Below are 17,208 nucleotides of genomic sequence, written 5' to 3' on the forward strand. Positions count from 1 at the left end.
ACTAAAAAAATAAAATAAATAAATAAATAAATAAAAATAAATAAAAAAATAAAGGAGAACTATTTTCTATTCCCAAAATATATTAGTCTGTGCAGAACTGTCACACAAATTCAAAGAGCCAATGGCTATAAAAGGTTCAGCATGTAGGAGGTATTTAAGAGACGTTGGCTCTTCTTATACTGTACAAGTACAGCTTTAAAAAATTAAATTAAATCTAACATGTATAAGGATATATGTATGGGATATATGTTTGATTTAAAGAATCATAGTAAGGGCCGGCCCATGACTCACTTGGGAGAGTGTGGTGCTGACACCACCAAGTCAAGGGTTAATATCCCCTTACCGGTCATCTTTAAAAAAAAAAAGAATCATAGTAAGACAAATACCCAAATACCTGCACCCAACCAGTCTATTATTAAACAGGGCCTGTGAAGGCAGCAGTGGGGGCAGGGGAGGGTAGCTGTTGTCTGGGGGTCTTGTCTGAGTTTTGGGAGAGAGCCCCTGGGTGGATGCTGTGTCTGCCCAAGGGCTCCAGGGCCTGTCTCCAGCCCCAGCCCCACCCCCACCCCACAGCCTGCACTCCCCACCCCAGCCCACCCACTCACCTCAGCCTTGACGCTCCTGAGGGCCTCCTGCAGTAGGAGGGGGAAGCCGCGCACCTGTCGCTTGAGCCCATTGTAGTCGTTGGTGAGGGTCCGCAGCGCTGGCTGCAGCGTCAACAGGTTGGTCCGGACACCTGTGGAGACATGAGGGGTGTGAGGTGGGTGGGTGTGAGGGGCTGTGGCATGGGGCAGCCAGGGCCCAGCCAGTTGACTCACCTGCCAGGTTCTCGTGCACGGCCTTCATCTCCACCTGGGCTCTGGCAAAGGCCTCCTCAATGGCCCGGTTCTTGTCCTCCTCCAATGACTGCATCTCCTCCAGCATCTGCCCGTGTGCCCGCTCCAGCTCTGACTCATACATGGCAATCTGGTGGCCAGGCCAGGAGAAGGCTCAGGGCCATGGGGCATGGGAGGGGGAAGGCAGGTACTAGGAAGGAAGCCCCGCCCCTCACCCCGCACACACGTGAACACATGAACACACACACGGAGTAGAGGTGGAATGGGTTTCGCTTTCTCTCCCCACAGGGCTGTGAGCTCTGTGCAGCTACTACCTCTCTGCATTAGCCCCAGCACCAACTCGGTCCTGGTACATAGAGGTACACAAGCCACATGCCCCCCAGGTGAGCATTTGTGTGATCATATCAAGAGGAGCAGCAGTGCCTACTGAGCACTGTGTGCTGGGCCTAGGTGAAGAGCCTCTGTGATCATGTCCCTGAGTGCCCACTGCGAAGTGGGTTCTGTGGCCAGGTCATGTCACAGATGAGAAAACAGAGAGTTAGACAAAACTTGCCCTTGGTCATATGGCCAGCGGGAGAGAAGTGAGTGGGCCCCAGGTCTGTCGGGTCCAAATGCTTAACTGCTGCACTGTGTGAAGGCCTGCCTCTGGCTTCCTCCTGGCATGCACCCCAATGGCCTGCGTACCTGTGCCCGGAGCTGTGCGGTCAGCTGATGTGAGCTCTGCAGCTGCTGCTCCATCTCCTTCAGCACCTGCCTCTGCATGGCTACCTGCTCCTGCAGGTGCTGGTTCCGGGCCTGGCACTCACTGAGGGCCTGCTTGGTCTTAGACGACTCCACCTCCACTGTCTTGATGATATACTACAAGGTAAGGGAGGGATGGGCACATGGAGCGGCGTGACCTCACTGGGGCCCTAAGACACAGCTGGCCATCGGAGGGGACCCTCAGGAACATCCCACTAAGAGCCTCCAGAAAAAACTAGAGGAGCCTTGAGGTCCTAGCATTCCAGAATGCTGCAGGGCATCCTGGAATCTTCTCATCTTAATGAGAGCCTACTGTGAGCCTGGCTGTGGCCCAGCATGGGCACAGAACCGACAAGAAGGGAAAAAGACAAGGGCAGAATCTAGGGGCTACATCACATCTGTGCCAGGCATGCAGTGGGTGCCTCAGCACTGATCACTGCATCCCTTCTCTGTGCTGGCCCTGGACAGCAGGAAGGGAAAGGGCAAGACCGAGCGTGGAACTGGAATGATCTTTCAACCACTAACCCCTATTTATGCACCAAGACAAGCCTCCGTTCCATGCCGGTCCTGCCCTAGGTGCCAGAGGCCAAGGGCTGAGGCACATGTCAGGCTCACCCAGGGTGCTGCCCGCAGCCGCCTGACCTGTCGCTCACCTTGACGGGCGGTGACTGGGCCCGCAGGCTGGCGATGGTCTCGTGACTGTCACGCAGGCGCCGGCTGAGCCGCTCCTCCTCCTGTGCCTTCTCAGCCAGGCAGTCCTTGAGCCGCAGCTCCACCTCAGCCAGCCGGTCGGTCTTCTGCTGCACCTCCAGGTTCAGCTCTGACAGCATGCCTTTGTTCTCCGCCACCTCCAGCTGCAGCTGTGACAGCCTGTTGCGGAGCTGGGCGCTCTCCTGCAGATGGTTGGGAGGCACAAGGATGAGCGGGAGGCAGAAAGACGGGCAGGGGTCACTGTCAGGAACGGGGGTCACTGTTGGGAGCCAAGCCCTCCAGGCCCGGCTCACCTGGCTGTGCTCACAGCCTGGGCAGGGGGTGGCAGGCTTTGCCTGCAGCTCCTGCAGCTCCTGCAGCTCGGCCTCGCAGCGCCGCATCTCCTGCCTCAGTCGCTCATTCTCCACCATCAGCAGGTCCCGGTGCTTCTCCAAGTCAGTGCCCCCCTGCGGAGAGCCAGGGATAAGGGGACACATATGGCAAGGGCAGATGGGGAGTAAAAGGAAGAGGGGCAGGCAGAGAGAGTGCAGGGCATGGGAGAGAAGAGGAGAGGTGAGGGGAAAGAGGGAGAGAGGGAGGAAAAGAAAAGGAAAGGTGAGCAAGGGAGAGAGAAGAGAGAAGGAGAGAAATGGAGAGCAGGACAGAGGAGAGCAGGACAGCGAGAGGGGTGTAAAGCAGGACCTGCCTTCCCCCCACCCCTCATTCTATTTTCCTGAGTGTGAAAGTAACAAGAAAAAGCCGTTTTTATACACAGAGTTCACACTCCTGTTTTATGTCAGCTATGAATGAACCTCCCCCCAGGAGTCACATGGCCTCTGCGGGTACGAGCGGGTGGTGATGAGTACTCTGGCGCGTTTGTGAGACAGAGCGGTGATCTGCTCGGCCAGGATACAGCCCCTGCTTGGCTGGGACAGGAGGGCTCAGGGACATCTGCACAGGGCCAGGCCGGCCCCCCGACCCCACCAAAGGATGTCACTGTCGAGCCTCACCAGCTCCGATCGAAGTCGGCTCACTTCCTGGGCCTGGCTAATGAGTTTCTCCTTCAGATTTTCCACCTGCCGGCACAAAGCCAGGGACACGATGAGCCTTGGTCCACACCTCCAGCCCATGCCCAGGCCTCTTGCCGGGCACCAGGGAAGCCCACATGGCTTGTCAAGGCCCCCAGACCCTATGGCCTTATGCACCCAGCCCGGTGCTGACAGCTTTCAGCCCCTCTCCCACTGCAGGACCAGCTGGCCGGGCTATTCAGGGAAGTCTGGAGAACAAGTACAACCAAGGTAACCTCTGGTACCCACTCTGGGCCCACTCTGGAGCAGCTCACCAGGAGACTCAGGCAGCCGACCCTCAGGACCCCTCCCTGGCACAGGCCCCTTCCGAGGGCCTGTACCTACCTTTGTATATATAATATTATGTTCTCTTTCTTTAAAAAAAAGCCCCCAAATTATATAAACTCCAAACCCTACAAACCCTACAAACCCAACATGTCCTTGCCCAGCTCCCAGAATTTTCCACTTTGAGTGGTTTCTGGCAAGTTGGCCTGTGGACAGGTCTGCCGGTGGCCAGGGAATGGACCGGGCCAGGCCAGGGCTGGACCACAATAGTCAGGCTCTGCTCTGCTGACCAGGGCAGGGAAGAAGTGGGTCATAGGATCCCCCACACCTCTGAGACAAAGGCCAGTGAAGCCAGCATTGTTTGCTTATGGTGGGGAGGGGTATTCTGAGACACAAGACCCAGCCGAGGGGCCGGGAAGCCCAAGCAGGCTGCCCAAGGCCTCCTGGTAGGCAAGCAGGTGACCCAAAGTCTGGGCCTGAGTAGGTCACCTCTGCTACCACCTCCACCAGCATGGTCCTTCCTGGCAATACACTGGGCCATGAACCAGGCAGGGAGACAAAGCAGTGCCCCTTCTCTGCCCACTACCAATACTTCCGTTCCATTCCTAATGGCCTGGTGTAAGGAGGGCTCATTTCTTTTGGACCTAGAGGAGGGAGTTAGGGATAGTTCACACAGGGCAGCCTCTCATTCCTTAGTCATGAAATTGGGAATAACCTGAATACCCTCCATTTGGGGACAGTTAGGTAAATGATGGTGTGTGTGTGTATGTGTGTGACTATTATGTAACCACTACAATTATGTTTATCAAGAGTTTTAAATGACATGGGGAAAGGCTGATCAGTATAGTAAGTCAAAGAAAAATCTGGAGAAAAAAATTGCGTGTACAATATAAAAAAGTGCAGGTCTCTGGGCTGTAGAATTATAGTAGACAAATTCTTTATGTTTTTCAGTAATTTTTAAGCCTTGAAGAATATGCACCCTCAACAGTGGGTCTACTTCCTTTTGAAAAGGCCAGGGACCCCATCCCACTTCCCTCCCCAGACAGGCTGCTGCCTCGGCACAGGGCTCAGGGCTCGGTGTGCTCTGACCTTCACTATCTCCAACGCTGCTGCCGGACACTCGACCCCAATATGGTGAGAGGGGATTTCCAGTGTTTGCTGGGGGTTGGGACGCCCACCTGCCACCTGCCTGCAGCCCAGGCTCCTGTTTCCTTCTTGCATCACAATGGGAACCTGGGTGCTCCCGGGCTCTGTCTGGAATCTCCGAGGGGCTCCCAGAAGGAGGTGGCTGTAATAGGGCAGGCTGGGGGTGTGGGGAGGGGGCAAGTTAAGGAAGGGGCTGTAAAAGACCCCTTTGGTCTTTAATGTCAGACATTAAGTCATCTCGGGGCTTGTCACAGACAGCAGGTGGCAGAGCAGGGGGAGGCAGTGAGACGCAACAGACGGACACTGCAGGGTGCCCGGGCCAAGGTGGCTGACAGTTGGTCAGGTACAAATTGCTAAACACTCCCTGGCTAGTGGTGACAGGGACCCAGAAGGCCAGCTCTATCTGAGGCCAGGAAAGAACAACTTGCTGCCCAGGAGAGGACCCTTGCCCTCCACCAGGAGGGGTCTGCTTCAGGAGGGCTTGGGGGAAGACACCAGTTTTCTCCTGGACTTGAGGGCAGAGCAGGCAGGTTTCTCAAAGTTCCAGAAAACAGGCAAGAAGTCAGAGACAAATGGAGCCACCTGGAGAAACCAGACAGGAGACAGGGCCTGGGGCAGTGAGAGCCGAGAGTGACCATGACCAGAGAGCAGGACCTTTGGCAAGGGAGACACGAAAGACCCTTCACACACACCACAGCTCTGAGCCAGCAATGGCTGTCTGGGTCTATAAGCCTCAGAGGGAGGGCCACAAGCTCCAGCATGGGACCAGCACACAGTAGGTGCTCAATAAATGATTGAAATAACAGCAAAGGGGCAGCATGCACAATCCTGAGCCAAAGAGCCAGGACAAAGGAGAAAGCAGGCTCCAGCCAGGCCCAGAGATGACCCCAGCGCAGCAAGGATGTCAACCCAGAGTTGAGGAGGGGACCAGGCTGGCTCATGCCACACCCCTCCCTGCCTACACTCCTCATCCGCCAGAGGAACTGAGTCATGGGCCTGGTGCAGGGGGCCTCAGCCCTGCCCTGCACAAGGGGAGAGGAGCTGTGGCCCCTCTGCTGACGTGACACAAACCCTCATTTATACAACACGGGCGGGAGTGGGCTCAGCAGAGGGTGGGGCTGGCCTGCAAGGTCTGTGTTTTCTCAGCTGTCTGCTCCTGAGAGGCCTCTTATCAAGGCAGACAACCTGCTGGTTACCTCCCAGCTTCCTACCAAGCCTGGCCAACGTGACCATCAGCTGTCTTCTGAGGAAAAGAGGGCTCTCCCAAAGGCAAGGCCGAAGTACTGCTGTGTGGGGAAGGCGCAAGGGCCTGGGACTCACAGGGCCTCAAGGAAAGCCCAGCAGCCAGCAGGGTGGCCCCAGGGAGCACCCCCTTTGGAGTCCCCCTCCCCATTCTGCCCTCAGCACATCTTCTTCCCAGGCAGCCAGATCCTGGCTATACGACCACCAACAACCTGTCCTGTCTGGCCCTGTCCACACTGCCCTGCCTCCACTGCCAAGTCTTCAAATCCAGGTCCTTCTGCAACTGAGGGGCAGTAATAGCCACTGAGAACATGGATTCTCAAGCCAGACATCACCTAGCCCAGTGGGCAACCTTGGACAAGTCTCTCAACTTCTCTGTGCTTCTCGATTTCCACATCTGTATAATGAGGCTACTTCATCAAAGTTGTCTTGGAGATTAAATGAGATGATACATGTGAACTGCTTAGAACAGGACCTAGCACATGACTGGAATGAAAGGTCTGGGAAGGCAGGGACGTTTGTCTGTTGTGGTCAGCGCTGTACTACCAGTGCTTAGAACAGTGCTTGGCACATAGTAGGTGCTCGGTAAATACACATAGGAAGAATGTTGAATGCAAGAGGGCCCGGGCAGAGCAGGCTCTGTGGGGCAGGTGGGTAAGCAGAATGTGAGGTGGGGGGGTGGGGCCGGGGTGCACTGTAGGACACTCACTCCCACCAAAGGCGGGGGCTGCCACTCAACCCCAGGAAGTGGGTGCCATGTGGGAATGTTGGTCCAGATGTGCCACATCTTCCAATATTTTGACAAAAAAGAAGTCCAAATCTTCACTAAGATTTAAATGTTGGCAATTAATTTGAGTTTAAAAGCAGGCCAATAGAATTAATAAAAAAATTCAGCAAAGTTGCAGGATAGAAAATCAAAACAAAAACTCAGTTGTGTTTCTACAGCTAACAATGAGCAATCTTAAAAGGAAATTAAGAAAACAATTTCAGGGCCAGCCCATGGCTCACTCAGCAGAGTGCGGTGCTGATAACACCAAGGCCATGGGTTCGGATCCCACGTAGGGATGGCCGGTTAGCTCACTGGGTGAGCGTGGTGCTGACAACACCAAGTCAAGGGTTAAGATCCCCTTACTGGTCATCTTTAGAAAATAAAACAACAAAACAAAGCAAACAAAAAAAACCCAATTTCATTTATAATAACACCAAAAAGAATAAAATAGTTAGGAATAAACTTAATCAAGGAGGTGAAAGACTTATACACTGAAAACTACAAAATACTGCTAAAAGAAATTAAAGATGAAATCAATAAATAGACATCTGTGTTCATGGATTGGAAGACTTATATTGTTAAAATGTTAATACTACCCAAAGCGATCTATAGATTCAATGCTATCTCTGTCAAAATCCCAATGACATTTTCTAAGAATTAGAAAAATCCATCCTAAAATTCATATGGAATCTCAAGGGACACCAAACAGCCAAATAATCTTGAAAAAGAAAGACAGAGTTGGAGGTCTCACACTTCTGGATTTCAAAACTCACTACAAAGCTGCATTAATCAAAGCAGTGTGGTACTGTACGGGCATAAAAATACACATAAAGACCAATGGAATAGGAAGCCCAGAAATAAGCTCTTGAATATATGGTCAAATGATTTTTGACAAGGTGCCAAGACTATTCAATGGGTAAAGAACTGTCTTTTGATAAATGGTGCCAAGAAAACTGGATATCCACATGCAAAAGAATGAAGTTAGACCTGACCTTACACCATATACAAATATTAACTCAAAGTGGATCAAAGACCTAAACACGAGCAGTAAAACTATAAAACTCTTAGAAGAAAATATAGGAAAAAACTTCATGAGATTGAATTTGGAAATGATTTTTTGGATATGACACCAAAAGCACAGGCAACACAAGAAAAAATAGATAAATTGGACCTCATCAAAATTTAAAACTTTTGTACATGAAAGGATACTATCAACAGAACGAAAAGCAATCCATGGAATGGGAGAAAAATATCTGCAAATCATACATCTGATGAGGAGTTATTATTCAAAATATATGAAGAATTCCTACAACTCAACAAAAAAAACCCCTCAATTATTAAAAAACGAGCATTGAATAGAAACTTCTCCAAAGAACATGTACAAATGGCCAATAAGCACATGAAAAGATGCTCAATATCACTAATCATTAGGGAAATGCAAATCAAAACACAATGAGACACCACTTCACACCCATTAGGATGGCTATTACAAGAATAAAAATAAATTAACAAGTGTTGGTACAAATACAGAGAAACTGGAAAATGTTATAGGCCACCATGGAAAACAGTACAGAGGCTCCTTGAAAAATGAAAAATAGAATTCCATAGGACCCAGCAATTCCACTTTTGGGTATACATCCAAAAGAATTGAAAGCGAACACTTGAAGAGATACTGTATTTGTACAGTACCCTATGTTCGTAGCGGCATTATTGATGGTACACAAAAGGTGGAAGTAGCCCATCAACAGATGAATAAACATAATGTGGGATATCCGTATGATGGAATATTATTCAGCCTTAAAAAGGAAGGGAATTCTGACACATGCCACAAGATGGAGGAACCCTGAGGACATTATGCTGGGTAAAATAAGCCAGTCGCAAAAAGACACATGAGGAATTTAGGGTGGTCAGACTCACAGAGACAGAAAGTAGAATGGTGGTTGTGGGTGGGTGTAGGGGGATGGGGAGGGCAACGGGGAGTTACTGTTCAATGCGAGCAAAGTTTGAGTTTGGGAAAATGAAGAGCTCTGGAGCTGGATGATGATGGTGGTTGCACATCATTGCCACTGAACTTCACACTTGAAAATGGTTAAGTGGTCAATTTTATGTTACACGTATTTTACCAAAAATTTTTTTAAATGGTTAGGAAAAGAAAAAAGCAGGCCAAACAAACAAGACACATGTGAGGGCACTATGGAGTTTTCTAGTCTGTGGCCTCTGAGGTCAATTTTTTAAGGTTGCTTCTTGAGGTACGGGGGGCAGTGAGAGGTGGGGCACAGTTTGGGCAGCATGTAGCACTGGTGGGAACCTCAGGATCCTTGAGACCATAGCTCTAGGGACACCCACAAGAGGACAGGGGAGCTCAACGCCTCCGGGATGTGGCCTTGAAACTACTGTTACCAACGTCAGGGAGCGTCATCTGGACCAGCCACAGCCTCCCTCCGTAGCCGGACCAAGACAGCAGCCTCTGTGGCCTGGGTCAGCTGGGTGCCCAAGGACTGCATACCTTTGTACACCAAGTGCTCCTGAGTATAAATAAAACACCTCCATCTGACAGCAATGAAGAGGCCCGAAAGACTCCCGCAGCCCCCACACTCCTGGGTTCCAATGGTGAAAACAGCAGCCCCTTTTACGGAGTCAGCTTTGCCAGTGGGGCAGGGGGTTCCATAAGATCATCACTTTGAATCCCCCAGTCCCATGAGGTAGATACTATTATTATCCCCATTTTACAGGAACAAAAACTGAGGTTCCAAGAGGTTAAGCCTCGGTTAAACAACTTACTGGAGGTCACGTGACCACTAAGTGGTGGACCTAGGACTGGAACTTGGGTCTGACTGACGCTTGCAAAGCCCTCGCTCTTAACCACTAGGCAACATGGCCCTTCAGGAACAGCACCATGGGAGAAAGCAGCCCCCGTCAGAAGGTGAGTCTGGGCGAGCTTGGGAACAAGACGCCACAAAAATGAGGCAGAGTGTACCCCATGGTGAGCTTTTCTTAAAGAAGCAAAGTTCAGAACATTAGGAAAGTCAAACTCTGTATCAAACCACAGTGAGGTTGACAGGAGACCAGAGCACACAGGAGTGACGCCTCACAAGGCACTGAGCTTTACAGTTTACCACCCATTTTTCTGTCCACTCTCACAACTGATACACCCAATAACTACAAAGCAACACCTATTAGCCCCAGTTTAGAGATTGGGAAGTGAAGGCTCAGAGAGGAAGAGGCATCCTACAGCTGCACAAATGGCGAGAGGCACAGCCAGGCCTAGAGTCCTACTCCCAGATTCCAGACCCCAAACTCTCCCGGCAGTGATGGTGGTGGCAGCAGCAACATCAATAACTCACTGGAGATCATCTGTTATTACATCCATTTTACAGATGAGGAAACTGAGGTGCAGAGTGGTAATTAACTAGCCCAGGGTCACACTGCTAATGAGTAGTGCCAGAGAGTCAGGGTTTGAAGCTGGCTCCAGGCCCATGTGGTTGGCCACTTCTCTATAGGGTCAGACCCTCCAGAGAGCAGCTCAGAGACCTAAAGCTTCAGTGCATCCCCTGAGAAATTTCCAGAAAAGAGCTGGCAATCAGAAAGTTCAGGACCAAAGTTGAACAAAGACCAGGAACCATTCTGAGTTCCCAAGTCATCCAGGAGTGGGTGGGTTGGAGGATTCTCCTAACAGAGTCTGGAGAGCTGGGGCTCAAAGACACGGAAAAGGATGGGAGGTTTCACCTTCAACTTCCCTTTTTAAATAGTAAGTAGATTTTGTTAATGAAAGCAAAAAATGTTTTTAAAAACATGTTTAGGGTCACAAAAGGCCACAGATTATTATTTATATGAAATGTTCAGAAAAGGCAAATCCATAAAAACAGAAAGCAGATTAATGTTCGCCCAGGGGCGTGGTGAGGGGAAAACGGGGAGTGACTGTTCATACGGGTTGAGTATCCCTTATCTGAAATACTTGGGACCAGAAGTGTTTTGGATTTTGGATTTTTCAGATTTTGAAATATTTGCACATACTTACCAGTTCAGTATCCCTAATCCCAAAATCCTTAATCCAAAATGCTCCAATGAACATTTCCTCTGAACATCACATCAGCGCTCAAAAAGTTTTGGATTTAGGAGCACTTGGGGGTGATGAAAATGTTTTGAAATCAGATAGTGCTGATGGGTGCATCACCATCTCAATACACTTTCAACCATTGAATTGTACACCTTAAAGGAGTGGCTTTTATGGTATTTGAATTATATTTCAACAAAGCTCTTAAAAAAAAAAAAAAACTTGTTTGAAAAGTAAATGCCTAGACAGCCAGAACTGGGGAAGACCAGGGAAGGCAGAGCTGCTCTGAGCTCTTCCCTGAGGCCAGACCTGTGTCCTGCAGGGTGGGCGCCGCACCCCCCACAGTCCCACGAGCCATGTTCCTCCTACTGTCACGGTCCCTGTGCACTGGCACTTGTTTGAAAAGTAAATGCCTAGACAGCCGGAACTGGGGAAGACCAGGGAAGGCAGAGCTGCTCTGAGCTCTTCCCTGAGGCCAGACCTGTGTCCTGCAGGGTGGGCCCCGCACCCCCCACAGTCCCACGAGCCATGTTCCTCCTACTGTCACGGTCCCTGTGCACTGGCTGTTCCCTCAGCTCAGAACACACTTCCTTCTACTCTGCGCCAGACCTTAGCTCTAGTGCTGCCTTCTCAACGAGGCCGTCCCTGACCTCCACAATGGGGTCAAAGCCCACTCAGACAAGCCCTCACGACGTGTGTGTACCCCTCCTGCAGAGCCCTGGTTACTCTTCCAACTTTACCCAGGTGCGTGAGACAATGTCCATCTTCCCCCAGACTAAAGCCTCCACAGGGGCAGGGGCTTGCTCATCCACCTGGGTGTCCCCAGTGCCCACAAAAGAAGCATACACACACATCGGAGGAGGGCAGACGGGCACCCAGCAGGCAGGAAGACTCCAGATCCCACCTTGAGGAGCCCCAGTTAGTGGGTCAGACAGGCCCAGATACAGTAAAGCCATGAGCAAGTGTGTAAGAGGGAGACAGAGAGCACGAGGGTCACCCCAAGGAGGCCCACCCAACTCAGAAGGGCCAGGTGGGCAGGACAGACAGTTCTTGAGAAGAGGACACACCTGTAAGCTGGAAGAAATGCTGTGTGCATCTAAAAAGAGTGTGCGAATCATCTGCTGCCCTAGAACTGAGAACGAGTCGTGAGGTTCAGACACAGCCACAGAGACAGATGCTGACGATGGGAGTGGGGCAAGAGGCCTCGGGACCACATGGAGATAGGGAAGGAGAAGACAGTGAAGCAGCCACGCACGCAGAAGGGGGCCAGTAGTCAGCCCCATGGGGCGTGCAGCTCATGGGCTGAGAGTCCCCAGATGGCCTCCTGGCCAGCTGACAAAGGAGACACTCTCACCAGCATAAACCTTTGGCTCTCCCTGTCTTCCAGAGGTGTGAGATCCCTCCTCCCATATGCACTACACCAGCCTCTGCGTTTCATGAGAAACCAAGTTCTCGCTTCCTGGCAGTCTCCTGTATGACTGTCTGCACTGAGTTTTGTCCACTCTGGCTGCCCAGCCCAGGGCACCATGGAAGATGGGGTGGACTCAGCACGGGGCTCAGAGCAGAAGCACCCTGCACTGTCCTGCTCCACTCAAGGCTGTGTCACTTCTTGAAGGGGTAGGTCTGGCCCCTGGTAACCACAAAGAGATGGGGCAAAAGGATGACCGGGATGGAAGGCCCAGGCCTCTGATTCCTGCCACCTCGCCCTTTGGCATATTCCTGAGCCAGAGAGGAGATCCTGTCTGTCTCCTCTTACTATGCCAGTGGCCTGGTGGGGTGTCCAGATGCCCCAGGTGATGTCCTCTGATCTTCTCCACAGTGGGCAGGGGCCTCTGCCCATCCCAGCCTCCCCAGGTACCTGGTTCTGCAGCTGAGTGGATGTGCCTTGCTGGTTACTGTCGCAGAGAGCCAGCCTCTCCCGTAGGGCCACCAGCTCCTCCTGTAGCTGGGCTTTCTCCTCCTGAAGCTGGGACATAGCCTCCACCATCCTATGCACCATGGGGGCCGCACCTGGCGACCCCGACAGGCTCGAGCACCTCCCGCTGCCAAAGAGCCGCCTACCTACAAGCAGAACAGGGGCCGATCAGCAGGACAGCAGAGGTCACACCCTGGTGGTGGAGAAGAGGGGCCCAAAATGGCAGGTTGGGCCACCAAGGATGTGAGCAGAGCAGGTGGGGGAGGCGGGCGAGGGCCGGGGCAGCAGCAGCACAGGTCAGCCGGGGGCCTCCAGGGCCTGTCTCAGAGGAAGCCCCTTCAGCAGGCAGCTTCAGAGGGACAGAATTGCCTGGATCAGGACTTAGGAAAGCAACTCATGCTGAATACTCCTCTAGAAGCATGTGTTCTAGATCTGATGGGCCAGCCCCTCTCCATGGCCAGACTGCTGAGAAAGACAAAGGCTTTTAACCCCAGAAAACACTATTCTTGTGGAAACATGATTTCTTTAAATCTCCCAGCCTGCCCCTGCAAGAGAGAGGGGCATGCAGAGAGGGAGCATGTGCGAGGGACAGACAGACCAGGACACAGAGACAGACCAGCATGTGGGGCAGGGACACAGCCAGGCCTACGCTCATTTACTCATGGGGATCAGCACAGGGACAAGAAAGTGATAAATACCAAGCTGGGTGGGGCCTCAACCTGAGGTGTGCGAGGGACAGACAGACCAGGACACAGAGACAGACCAGCATGTGGGGCAGGGACACAGCCAGGCCTACGCTCATTTACTCGTGGGGATCAGCACAGGGACAAGAAAGTGATAAATACCAAGCTGGGTGGGGCCTCAACCTGAGTCTTCCTCCTCCCATGGCCTTCACTGTCTTGTCACCAGGAGCAAGAGAGAGACAGACAGATGGACAAAAGACAAAGACCCAGGATCAAGGCCTGTGACTCTCAGTGGGGCCTGGAATGCTTGCCACAGCTTAATTCCAGGGAACCAAGAATGGCCAGTGTCTCTGCAGGAGAGGAGCTGGCAAAGAGTTCAGGGGGGAGAGAGGAGGATGGAGGGGGGAGGGCAGGACGATTTGCCTCCCCCCTCAGGCAGCCCACACACGGGCCTGCAAAGTGTCCAAGAGCAAAGAGTAAAGCGGGGATGTGCTGGCTAGGGAGCCCTCCCCACCCCACTCAGAGCCCCAGGGCTTCCGGGCTTCTCCACACTAGGTCCCGAGATTCCTAGCCCTGTACAGGCTGGAGGGGTGGGGGGCTCCCAGATTCTGTGAACAAGCCAGCTGCAACTGAGCTCAGACACCACGAAGCAGCCTGACGTGGGAGGCAGCAAGTGTGTTTATTGACTGCTCAGCAGAGAAGTCCAGTGGACCAGGCTGGAAGTGGGAGTGGGGAGGGAGTGGCTTGCAGGCTGGGCAGGAACATCTCCGCACTGCCCAGAGGGAGGGGGATCAGGCAGAGGCCCAGCTCCCACTCCAAAGACAGCAGGAAGAGCACATGCAGCCTGGCTTTTCCCTCCTTCCACTGAGACCCTGCAGGGTGCTGGAGCAGTGGCAGTCCCTGGCTGGACAGTGACTCTGGCTATGTGGGCCACATGTGACACAGCACGCAGGTCACACGGAGCTGGCCAAGCTCCTGCGATCTGTTCTAGAGAGAGTGAGAGCAGAAGATGCTTCCAGACCTGCACACGGGGCTGCTATAGGCGGCATGTGACCAGTGCAGCCCTCAGCCCTTTGCAGACTGCAGTGGTGTGGCAGGGAACGCACTGGACTGCGGGGGGTGTGGCCAGAGCTGGTTCTGCCACTTCAGAGACGTGGGAGGGGCCCTGCAGGGTCTTCCTATGTGAAATGGGAACACAGGGCCTTGCCCAAAGGGCAACCCGGAACCTGTGGGGGATGCGCAGGTGTGAGTGGCTGTTACATAACAGGACACGGGACTGAAAAGAGACGTGAGAGAGCCCTTCTCATCCAGGACACTGCTCACATCACGGGAGGCTCTGGAACACCCTTGGTACCCCTCCCAGTGGGGTTTGTCCTGCCCTCAGCACTGTGCCATGTGCAGGTGCAGAGGGTCTGGAAGGGAGCCCAGAGAGCACACAGGGCAGGGGGAGAAAAGCTCTGGAAGAAGCCAAGGGAGGTCTGAGGAAGAGGAAGGGAGGAAGTGGAGGGATCAAAGGGGCACTCAGCACGGGAGCAGAATGGGGCCCTTGTGCTGAGCAGGCTGCACACCTCTCGGTGGGTCTGTTTTCAAGAGCACGTGCCTCCAAGGGCCCTCCCCTGGGGCACGGCCCCCCTCGGGGATTCAGGGCTGAAGCCTGCTTGCCTCGCCCTAGGCCACTGACCAGAGTCGGTCCTAACTCTTCACTGGAACTGGCCTTTCTCTTCTCCGCACCTCTGCTGCCCAATGAAGAAAGCCCACCCAACTGGCTGGACGGTGCCCCCTTGCCAAAGCCCATCCGCTATATCTCAGCCAGACCAAACACCTGCTCCTGAACATGAGTGTCCAGGCCCAGACAGGAGAAGGCTGCTCTAGTACAACCTCGGAGAGGGAGCGCTTCCTCCCACCACAGGCACCGGAAGACACATGATTCAACCTTCTGGCGACCAGAGCAGGAAGCAGCAGGAGGACCAGTTCCTTTTCCCTCCACACACTTTGCCCTTCCCCGTGGGCTCCTTGAGGATGATCTTTCACAGTTATCACTGGGCTCAGGCTTACTGCCAGGGAATCCCAGCATGGATTTGTGAGACTACAAGGGGAGCCTGTAGAACCTTCCAGAACCAGCCAGCTTCTGGGTGCCATGGCAGACCTTGCCAGAGCAGAGCAGAGCCGAGCCACTGGCTCCTTTTTCTCAGCCTCTAGGCAGTAAAATCAAAGTCCTGTCCTAGGAGCCTCCAGACCCCCATGAGCCCAGGACACAGGGCAGGGAGCCAGGCCTCTCACTGCAGGTGGTGGCGTCTGGGAGGCTGCCACCCTCACCCTGCTTTGGACAGGAGCTGGGAAAAGACAAAAAGCAGGGAAATTCAACCCCAGCCCATGCTGGCCAAGGCCGCTTATCACAGGGTGGGGCCCTGGTGGCTTTGGGAAGAGGGTGTTGAGGGAGAGGGAGGTTAAATGTGCATCACTGTCCCTGAATCCAGGAGAGGTGGGCTGTGGTTTCGGAGTTCTGAGTTCGTGTCAGGAAGCCACAGTCTGGCTGGGCCATCTCCAGCTGGAAAGGATGGGGCATGGGGACAGCTCAAACTGCACAAGAGCCTCCCCTGCTGCGCTAGCTTAGCCAGGGTGTTCTGGGTTGCTGGGCAGACCTCCTTTACCTGTTTTCTCTACATTCATGGTGCCACCAGCTTCCTGGGCCTCCCGGTCCCGCCTGGGGACCAGCGCCTGCCTCTTCAGGAGCTTCTCTTCTTTCGTCCCCTGACTCTTGCTCTCGCACCCCTTGTCCTGTAGGGCCTGCTGCCAAGACACAACCAGAATCCTCACATGAAGGGGAGTGTGCTGGGGAGGGACCCCTCGAGCCTGAGGATGGTGAACTTCTGGAGTTGACCCAGCGGATCCAGTACCTCACTGTGGGTGGGGACAATGTGGCCTAGGATGTGGAAGAAAACATGCCCAGATCCCAAAGCAAGACAGAAAGCGCGTGCTCTTTGCCTCCTACAGCAGTTGGCCCTCTGCACAAGCAAAGAAGGCTCGTGGGCACTTAAAGTCCTCAGGTGAAGCTCAGGCCATCTCTGTGGGCTCCATGGGATGTGAGTCACCAGCACAGCAGCCTGCTCGCTGCAGGTCCACAAGCTCCACCATTCACAGGTAAATGTCCAGCCCCACTACATGCATATCAATCTCAGGACAACTTCCCCATAATGTCAGCTGCTACCCTCCCCCGGGATCATGGCTCCCTCACCTCCAGATGGCACCCTCAGGACTGCCAAGGAGGCTGCACATAAATCCACCCGAGCAAGGGAAGGCCACAGCCCTGCCTCCTACATTCCCCCCACCCTCCATGGCTCCCAGGGACCACGGGACTGCATCTCCTGGTCAAAGAGGAACACAGGCAAAGAGGCTGAGATAGAGCAGACCACTGGATAGGCAGGAGGAGAGAGAGGGGTGGGACAGAAAGAGATGTTCCATCCAGAGACAATCACCTGCAGCTCACACAGAAACACACCCAGGGCTGGCAGCAGACCCATGTGTAAAGTGCAATCCCATTTGAAGATAATATAAATAAAAAAGACATAGGAAGAAATCTAGAGAAATCTATACACAGTGGTTCTCTCTGGGAGGTCAGGGTGATGATGGTTAAGAGTAGAAACAAGCTTCATTTAAACTTCTGAGGAATAAAAAGAAAATTCACAAGAAAGAATGTGGGAAGAGGGGAAAGGTTCATGTTGAACCTTTTTGGCGTTTGAATTTTTTTTTTTTTTTTTTTTTTTTTTTTTTTTTTTTTCC

At 52.9% G+C, this 17,208-nt stretch overlaps 1 protein-coding gene across 2 annotated transcripts in view; it reads right to left on the bottom strand.

Annotated features, from left to right (window-relative positions):
• KIFC3 (kinesin family member C3) overlaps positions 1–17,208 on the bottom strand; it is a 38,775-nt gene that overhangs the window by 17,730 nt on the left and 3,837 nt on the right. Inside the window, exons 2-9 of one of the 2 annotated variants that reach the window (XM_008574906.1) lie at positions 16,080–16,218; positions 12,689–12,891; positions 3,278–3,343; positions 2,582–2,734; positions 2,231–2,470; positions 1,521–1,694; positions 819–966; positions 606–736 (exon numbers count right to left, since the gene is read on the bottom strand). In XM_008574906.1, coding sequence (XP_008573128.1) covers positions 606–736; positions 819–966; positions 1,521–1,694; positions 2,231–2,470; positions 2,582–2,734; positions 3,278–3,343; positions 12,689–12,891; positions 16,080–16,098 — 1,134 coding nt within the window. In that variant the 5' untranslated portion in view covers positions 16,099–16,218. The remainder of the gene's footprint in view (positions 1–605; positions 737–818; positions 967–1,520; positions 1,695–2,230; positions 2,471–2,581; positions 2,735–3,277; positions 3,344–12,688; positions 12,892–16,079; positions 16,219–17,208) is intronic. The other variant, XM_008574899.1, reaches the window with a different exon arrangement.

Source organism: Galeopterus variegatus, unplaced genomic scaffold (assembly GCF_000696425.1).
Source record: "Galeopterus variegatus unplaced genomic scaffold, G_variegatus-3.0.2 Scaffold58, whole genome shotgun sequence".
Classification (NCBI taxonomy): Eukaryota; Metazoa; Chordata; class Mammalia; order Dermoptera; family Cynocephalidae; genus Galeopterus; species Galeopterus variegatus.